The 9233-nt window shown below is 36.5% G+C and overlaps 1 protein-coding gene across 1 annotated transcript in view; it reads right to left on the reverse strand.

Annotated features, from left to right (window-relative positions):
- The window catches only part of LOC104081157 (ubiquitin carboxyl-terminal hydrolase 12-like), a 12998-nt gene extending 4592 nt beyond the window's left edge, over positions 1-8406 (reverse strand). Inside the window, exons 1-6 of the mRNA XM_009583782.1 lie at positions 8072-8406; positions 6886-7112; positions 5595-5671; positions 4629-4712; positions 3776-3973; positions 1678-1756 (exon numbers count right to left, since the gene is read on the reverse strand). Coding sequence (XP_009582077.1) covers positions 1678-1756; positions 3776-3973; positions 4629-4712; positions 5595-5671; positions 6886-7112; positions 8072-8366 — 960 coding nt within the window. The 5' untranslated portion in view covers positions 8367-8406. The remainder of the gene's footprint in view (positions 1-1677; positions 1757-3775; positions 3974-4628; positions 4713-5594; positions 5672-6885; positions 7113-8071) is intronic.
- Between the last annotated feature and the right edge of the window lie 827 nt (positions 8407-9233).

The following is a 9233-nucleotide window of genomic DNA, read 5'->3' on the forward strand; positions in this document are numbered from 1 at the left end:
TTCAAAGCAGGTCAAGAAGCAACTGTTCATCAGAAAGGGCCAATGATCTCAAATGACTCATGTGCAAAACTCTAACGTGCAATTTTTCATGCCCTCCACCGGTAGGAAAAACAAAGCCTAAATTTCACAGAAAATAAATAATACATGGAAACGCCAGCCAGGGAGAGTCTTCTAGCAGGAAAAGGAACTTCAAACTTCCAGATCCACAGCTGGGGTAGCGGTAGTGCGACAGGAGGGGGCTACATTGCTAACCCTAATCAAGACAGTGAAAACTCAAAGAACCATGGAAAACACAAAAAGTAGAAATTTCAGATCAAAGAGCTTTATTCTTACAGCATTTTAGATGAACTCTGTAAAAGAAGATGAATTTAAAAAAAGAAAGCCAAGATTAAAGTTAGAAAAGCAACTTAAAGATAAAAAAAAAGCATCCCGCCAGGAGAGAGGAACATTCTAGCTTACTTGTGACAGCTCCTTGAATTTACTGTGCAATAACAAACAGCACATATTTAAAAGCTATGTTTTGGCACATCTATAAAAGTGCCAACAGTGTTTGCAGATAAAAAGAAATTTTGACCTAAAAGCTAAGATACAACATAGAAGTAACTGATAGAAAACAAATATAGAACAGCAAGATGGTTATTTTACATCTACATTTAAAGTGTAAAGATTATTTCCTGGATGGAAAAGACAGTGAATACTTGTATTTAAAAATATTGAAGTGAACACTATTAGCTGACACAATTACATACTTCGGCCATGACAGAAACAGAGGAAAATAACCCTCAAAATATAATAATGGGAGAAAGGCAACTGTTCATAGACATACAAGCTATCCAAATCACCAGAATGTCAGCCCTGATGCTCAAAGCTAAGCAAAGATTAAAAAAAAAAATTGGAGAATGTACTACATCTTCTTTATATCAACACAAGCAAGGATTTCGCTGCACCTATTTAGACACTTAGCATCAGGCCTTAACCTTGACCAGGAAATCTCAGAAGCAAACAGTACATTTTCATCTTCATGAAAAGCAGTTCTACTGTGGTATTTGTTCTACTGTGTGATATTTGCTTAATAATTATGTGAAATACATGGATATATAAATATTTTGGATATTAGTCTTTACAGATATGTTAGTAGAAAAGTTAAGGAAATACTTGCTTGAGCAGACTGTTTAAACATTACTGCCAATAGCCCAAACATCTTTGTATACCCTCAGGACCTTACTACAGTCTCCCAAAGCTTTTTTTACAGTTTTTCTACACTTCAATTTGTTGGGGAAAACTGCCTACAAAAAAAGGTTAGAAGTTCTTAAATGCAGCAATGAAATGCAACTAGCACAAAGCGAGTTAGCAACAAAAAGGAGCCCAAAAGGTGGGCTGAAATAAGAGCATTTCAGATCTTGAATAAGACAATTGTGGTATTTCAGTCTGAAGAGGTGCACACCGCCCCATGTCTGAGGTGTCGATGCAGCCCTCGTGTTGGTTTGCCCTTTTCCACACTACTATAACAAAGATGCACAAAAATGCTGAAGTTTACTTTTGAAACATCCAGAATTCTTCTGTGCACGTGTTTTGCTGAAATACTTTCACAGGTGCAAAAGCTAATCCCAGACATAAAAACAGAGCTGGAGAGTGATGCTGTCTACACCTGTCTTCACCATGTAAAAGCATACCTACCTCTACAATGTCATCATCAAACAGCAACCAAAAGCCATGGCTCTTCACAATGGTGATATAATGTCCACGATTTGGACCACTGCCAGAAAAAAGGATTGAAGACTTATTACTCTTGTGCCTACAAAGGCAGGACCACTGCTTTCCCACGTGATTCTAGTTATTACTGGCAGAGTTAGATTTCCTGGCTCTTAATGTTGCCTAATACTACCTATAACATTGTTTAGATTCTTAGACTGTGCCAAATCGCTTGAATTAAAATTTCTGTCTTTGCTACTTGCCAAATACAATATATTCAAAATACACAATTTCATAAATATTTTAGATAGTCATTCATATATGTCAAAAAAACAAACTTAAAAGCCAGTTATTTCAATCACTGTTTTGTCTCATTCACCACTGCTGAGTATTTTGACCACTGTTCAAAGATTTTAATAACTGTCTGTCTGAAATATTTTATTTGTACAGGAGATTTTCTTTTAGTTCTTAGTTCTTTAGTTCTATGGCTGAGTGCAGACAGGCTTTCTGCAACTGCTGTTCCCAGTTTTCCAGTGGCAGTTTCCCAGTCCAATTCCATCACTTATATCCTGAATGCTTACCTTGAAGGGAAGGGACAACAAAATGACCTAACTCAAAGGGAAATGGATCTGCAGAGTCAAGGCAGGCAGATTGCTCTGAAAAGGCAGTGTTTTGGGTAATAAACTATATGGATGGAAAACTATGACCTATCAATCTACTAACCTCAAATTCTGAGAGAACAGTCCAGGGACACCGTGGGGAAAAAAAAAAAAAAATTTTTTCCCCTCTGGCTTTACTTTTTACTTAGCATCGACATAGGGCTTTAAAACAACCTATCTTCCTGTCAGCTTTAGGCAAAAGAAAGTACTTCTCTAGACCTTCCAGAATTACTGATAAATGTAAACACACAACCTGTCACAGAATGAAACATCTTTGTTTAGAGGACCTAAATGAACAGTAAAACTATAAGGGCAAAATATTTAAAACAAGTTCTGAGAACTCAAATATTTAGAAAATATAGTTTATCTTAAGGCTTTGGTAAGTTCCTCGTAAGAACTGAAACCAGAAGAGTCACAGGACTCCTAAAAGCCCCTTATAAGACAACAGGTTTGAGAAGAAAAAGCAAAGCCATTTAATACATCCAAATTATTAATCACCATTGTTAAAACATGTAAGTGTAGTTATAGGTACAACAAATTAAGAATCTACAGAAGAAAATGCATAGGATGAGATCTTGAAATGATAAAAAGAAATAAAAAATAGCACAACTGTACCACAGCAGAAATCACCTAGAATTATATGTAGTTTATTTATACTAAATCTATGCACTATTAGTGTGTTGATTATATTGTCTTGCTCCTCACAAAGATGTTTCAAAACCTTTGTGTGCTACAATAACTTATTACTTTAAAACTCACACTTCCTGAAGGCAGTTATAAATATTTCTTGCCTTCCATGACTGCTTATTTCCTAAAAGTGCTTAAAAATTTTTCCTCCTTGCTTTTAAAAACAGAATTAAAACCACTACAACAACAAAAAAAATTTAATAAAGAGAATAAGGATATTTTTAAAAAATTAGCAGTACACGATTTATTCCACATGGTGGCACCAGCCTCTAAAAAAACTCCAATGGTTTCGCTAGTAGCAACATGAGAACTGTAACTTAATTCTATTTTAGTAAGTGTTTTTGCAAGATTTGTTTTTATTTCATTTAGCATTCCTAGAAAGTAGGGTTGGGGGTAGGGTTTTTTTGTTGTTTTTGTTTTTTTTAAAGACTGCTCTTACTTTGCTACAGCTCAAAGAAACATCTTGTCTGAATTGCTGTCATATTTGAAAGCTGATAAAAGAGCAAACCTGTGTACTCAGAAAGCAAAATTTAAAACAGTAAAAAAGCAGTAAAAAAAGACCGAAACACTTTTTTTTTTTTTTTTTAAGATACTTTCGGACAACTAGCTCTGATGCTGCTTAGCATGCTCCCATATTGTCAGCCACTGTACTGTTATAAAATGGCACATGGATGACAGACTCCTTTTAAATTTCAAGAAAAGGCATTTAAGGTCCAGAAAGCACAAAACCAACATACCTGCCACAGTGAACAACTACAGCCACAAGGTCATACATTCTGTCAGGATTTGTAGCATCTCCTGAAGTGTTAAAGAGCCGGAGCTCCAAGGGAAAGACTACACGGTAGGAGAGTTTGGTGTATCGATGCAACTGGTCCATGTATTTGAACCTTTTTAAGTGCAGAGCTAGAATCATGGGCAACTTTTTCACTCTCATTCTGAACCACAAAAATATGTTAAACAAAGAACAACGTATTAGCAGATCATCTAAAACAAAGCTTTGTTTCAGAACAGTTTCAGTATGAAGAAGCTTCTTAAAAGGCATCTAAAATGTTGATGAAGGCTTTCAAAAGGCTGCTTTTCTCATGTATATTCCAGCGAGAATAGGCAATATTTATTCTAAAAGACTAACTACACACCTGACATCTGAATGCAGAACAACCGTCTATGTTGAAAACATCAATTTTGCATCACATCAATGGGAAGAAATAGATGGAATAAATCTGTCTTGCTGCTCTGGCTGTGACCAAGTATGAGGTGAGAAACAAGCTTTTTCTATACAGCATTCATAGTGAAAGCAGATGGGATGGTTTTCAGTGGCTTTAAGCTGATTAATGCTAACTGGGGAAAATGTGAATATCTGGAAGCACTAGATATAAGCTTTTCTGGGAAGAATACAAAATTAATCTCTTCATTTCTCTCTGATAAGGTTGCCACAAAGTTACTTGGTCTCTCCACTTTTCCCTACTCCCTTCCCCAACAGAGACCTAAACAATCTTACGTTTTCTTTTTACTGAATTCACAAGGCATATTTTTCCAACAGCTGCCCATTTTAAGCGAACATTTACATTAGCCTGAATATTTGCACCTTACCTCTTCTGTGCTTCCTGTTTACTGCGGCACTGCTCACAATAGTATTTATATTCACTGCATAGAGTTTCAGTATTACTAAACCCTCTGTAGAAATGAAAGAAAAGTCAGATAATCTAACACTGAAAAAACCCAAAGTACACACAGAAGATGAAATTCCTCTTATTCATATTGCTCACACCTCCCAAACACATTTTAGGTGTATTTGTCCCAGTCTTGGGATGTAGTGTCAATGTTCAGCTGGAAAAATCTGGAAATTAACACCCTCAAGTATTAACCACATACTTTCTGGGCAGGAGTCAAACACGATAGGTAATAAACAGCAATAAGGTGATCGTGTTCTGTTTCCAGAGGCAGCCACTCCATGTTTTCTTTGGTGGCGGCCACGAAATGTTAAGACCTATAGCCATTAGCCATTGACTAGCCAAAGCCTGGATTATCTTTCAACTCCTAGCAATCATACATCCATTATCAGCTATTAAAAAGTCTGACACTATATGCAACTTGCAGTATCCTAGCAGCTGATAAGCCTTGGATCTAGCAGTCAAACACACGAAGCAAATTTCTCTCAGTAAAAAAAAAACCTGACCACAAACATCAGGACCAGACAACTGAAATGCAATAACAATATTAAAATAAAGAAGAATTTATTATGAAACCAAACATGCTATGTTTCATTTTGATAAAACCTGACTATATGATGTAACAAATTGAAATCCCCATAAAAGAAAGTGAAAATCAATCCTACATACCACTAAGAAATCATCATACTCATTAATTACTAAAAAACACTAAGAAATGAGCAGCTTCAAAAAGCCACGATAAAGATAAAATGAACAGCACTCTGAACAGAATATATTTTACCATAAGTCAAAGCCTACAACTGTTGCACAACAGAGCAGCTAAGCTAGGCTCTTTCCTTCTGACAAAGGGCAGGTATTTTTTCCATTCACAAATATTTTCATTTACCTTAGACAGTGTGTAATTGATGTATTTTGTTCCACATCAACCGATAGATCCAGAAAGTCCTCATCTTTGCTACTAACCTTGAAAAAAATAAGAAGAAATATTTCATAACAGTTTAGAACTGGTAGATTTCTTTTAACCATTTCTGGAATGGTGCAGTATCCTCGTTGCAAGTAGAGACCTTCGTGATAAAAAATAAATATACACACATACAGAGGCCCTTTCTTGAGGTAAACTAAAACTGAAGAAATAATCTGATGTGTTGTTACAATCCAGAGAGGAATATAAAAAAAAAAAAAAAAAGTCCAAACCCAGAAAAAGACCCACAAAAAACCAAACCCAAAACCTTTCTTGCAAAACATCTCTCCCCCTTATAACTTCAAGACATAGCTCCTTACTTCACTGGCAAAACCAAGTTTTTAACCACTCAGAGCTCTCAGAGCTCGAGAAGCTTTAACTGTATTCCACTCTGCTTTGTTGACTGATACAGCTTTCTCCTGCATTTCAGAGTTTAGCAGTAAATACTTACAGAAAACGCAGAAACAGGCAGATGGGTTTTCAATTAAATGGGTTAGCAGTTAGAAAAACCATCTTTCCATTTGCAGAACAGTCACATTTAATTTCAAAATTCTTGAGACAGAATCTTATTAATGTCATTTTTAGAGCTTCTATTCACCATATAGCCATAATTTTAGATTTAAAATGCCAAGAACAGTCATTTCATCACTTCTCTTTTTTTCTCTCTCCATCTGCATTTTCATTTTTTTAAAAATATTAAATCAGACATAGCACATGGGTAACTACAAATTCCTGGTCTGAAGGTGGTGTATTTCTTCTAATTCTAGACTTTGTGCGCTTCTTTTGCTCTCAGATAGAGTGGCTATGGACCAGCACCAAGAAGCAGAGACTTCCAGTTCAAGAAATTCAGTTAATCCCAGAGTTAAATAAATAGCAAGCAACTCTCATGTAGAAACACAACATAAACTATCAATCACTGACACAGGAAATAACACGAAGACAAAAAGGCAGCTTATATCAGCCAGGTGCAGACTGCTTCGATGGAAACAGGGAGGAGGAACAGAAAAAACGCTATGCTTTTTCTGAGAAACATACCTTAATGAGTATTGGTTTGAACATAGAGGTGATACAGTCATAAAATAGGCTATGCTCCATATTTTAATAGAGAGAGTGCAATTTCATCTATCCTAATAAATGAAAAAGTGTGCTTAGTGTTAGGGAAAATGATCCAGAACCTGTGAAAAATCTAAGAGGTTTTGTTTTGCTTTAAACGTACAGCCTCACAGTTAAGACATCTGGTTTCATTGGTTAGTGTTCCTTGGAAGATTTCATGGACCCACGTCAGATCAGTCTTGTCTCCTTCTTCACTCTCAATGCTGCCATTCTGGAGCTTGCCATTCTGCTTCTCCTGCTTTTTCTCTTCTTGTAGTAAGTCAGCAATAGTGTTAAGTAGGTAGTTTAGGAATTCATGTGCATCCTGCTGCATATAATTATCAAATAATTCTGGAAAGGAAGAGATCAAGGAGAATGAAAAAATACAGATACTTCATAATATGAAGTTACTATGCTTTTAGCAATCACTGCGTGCCCTTCCCCCTTCTCTATCCTATTATACAATTGTGGATTACACTGTTAAAGAGTCTTTGAAGAATTGTACTTTGTTGTTCTCGCAACGGATGTTAGGTTACCCTCACCTATTCCTCACGTTGCAAGAAACAGGCAGCTGAAAAATAACATGAAGGAAACTTAGTTTGGGCATTTCTTGGAACTGAAGAAAACCATGATTGGTTTTTAGGGTTTTTTTTGTTGTTTTTTCTCCTTTGGGGAGGGAGAGAAATAAAGAAATTCAGATGTGTTGCCTTCAGCCATTAGTTCATTAAGTCCAGCATCAAGGGGCAAAAATCCCCTACTATAAGTTCGTTATCTTTTCCAGTTCAAGCACAGATGATAAATCAACATACAGAACTCTTCCTCACAAAGTAGCCCTGGGAAATAACCACTAGTTCTCATCATAAGGAATTTATCCTACCGCAAATGTAAGAAAGCAGGCTAAGGGTGGTGAAGTTTCCTTAGAGACTTTAACTTTGACCAACTCGTGAGGTCTGTTTAGCCCGTGACAATTTCTAGCAACGACCCAAAGTGTGCTGACTTGCAGTAGACCTCTACAGAACATGATGCCAACGTGGAATAACTGGAGTACTGAGACTTGTGTACATGCTCTGTACTTGGTCTAAGCAAGTACAGAAACAAAGATATCTAGGTAATCTTTTTATGACACAGCACAGTTCTGATATAATCTCTGTTCCTATGCTACAGAAGTGGTGAAATTCACACCACAAACAGGAGTTCAAAAATCTTCCAGAAATCTGTTAAAACTTGACAATTTGGACTCACTTAAAAAGGAAGTTGTGTTTATGTTTTATATGCTTAAATCTGCATAAAAATTTCATTTATTCATTTACCATTTTCTTTCCTCAATCGGGAAATAAATTTCTTGGGTGGGATGACTCCCACCTTCTTCTTTTGCGTAGCAATACTGTTGAAGAGATCAGAGAGGCATGTCAGGAGGCTTTCCTTCTTTCGAGGCTGCACTTTGTATGCCAAAACTTTTTCCCGAAATGGACGACAAAAATAAAGTGCCTGTAAGACTGAGTTGCAGTAGCAGGTATTGCCGAACTGGTTAAAACAGAACAAAAAGAAAACAAACGTTTTCATATTAGGCCTGTTAAAAAGTAATAAAAGAAAGAGGTTGCTCATTAAGAATGTCACACACTGAAAATGGAAAAGTCGTCTGTCAGAGTTCATTTACTGGGGAAATACTAGTAGGCATGGTGTAAAAGACTCATCCTTGTATCATCACAGCTGGTAACAGCAAGAAAAGGAAAAGAAGTCACAGTGATACTGGGCACACAAAAAAAAAAGCAGGAAACCACTGACCAAAAAAAAAAGTCCAATTGAGGGCTCATCACAAAATCAAAACTTCTGGAGACGGAGCACGCTACTAATCCTGATAGGGGAGATCCTGCGGATACTGATGTGGAGGGGTGCCAATGACACAGCAGAACAGAGGGACAAGAAAACAGAAAAGAAAGAGACAGCATCCGTCTGCATCACTGCGTCTCAACTGTATTACAGTAACAAGAGCTCAATGCCTGAATTCATATGTTAGATTTGCCTGTGTCAGATACACTAAGTACTTTTTAGAGATAGTTAGCAAGGTATATGTTAAATATTTCCTGTTCATAATGAAATAGTATGAAAAGTACATGATGCAGGCAAATTCAAAGAGCAGCTGTTTTACATCTGCCATATCTGAAGGCAGTGTCATTTTAGAGGAGAAAAGCGATAACAACTTCCAGAGGCAGTGTTCCACATTGCTGAACAAGAAGAAACATTCAGACTGCTGAGATATTAGCATATCACCCACAAAAAATACACCATGTTTTTTTGAGTTGTTTCTTTACAATTTATTGTGCAACTGTATTGTACAATGCTGTTGCTTCAAAAAAGTGAAATAAATTCTGGGTTTGCCAGTCCCCAATATTCTGGTAATGAGATTTTGCATCTCAAGAGCACTGAGAGCAAAATATTTTAAATAAACAAAACAAGCATACAAATCTGACT

The sequence above is a fragment of the Fulmarus glacialis genome, unplaced genomic scaffold (assembly GCF_000690835.1).
Source record: "Fulmarus glacialis isolate BGI_N327 unplaced genomic scaffold, ASM69083v1 scaffold21608, whole genome shotgun sequence".
Classification (NCBI taxonomy): domain Eukaryota; kingdom Metazoa; phylum Chordata; class Aves; order Procellariiformes; family Procellariidae; genus Fulmarus; species Fulmarus glacialis.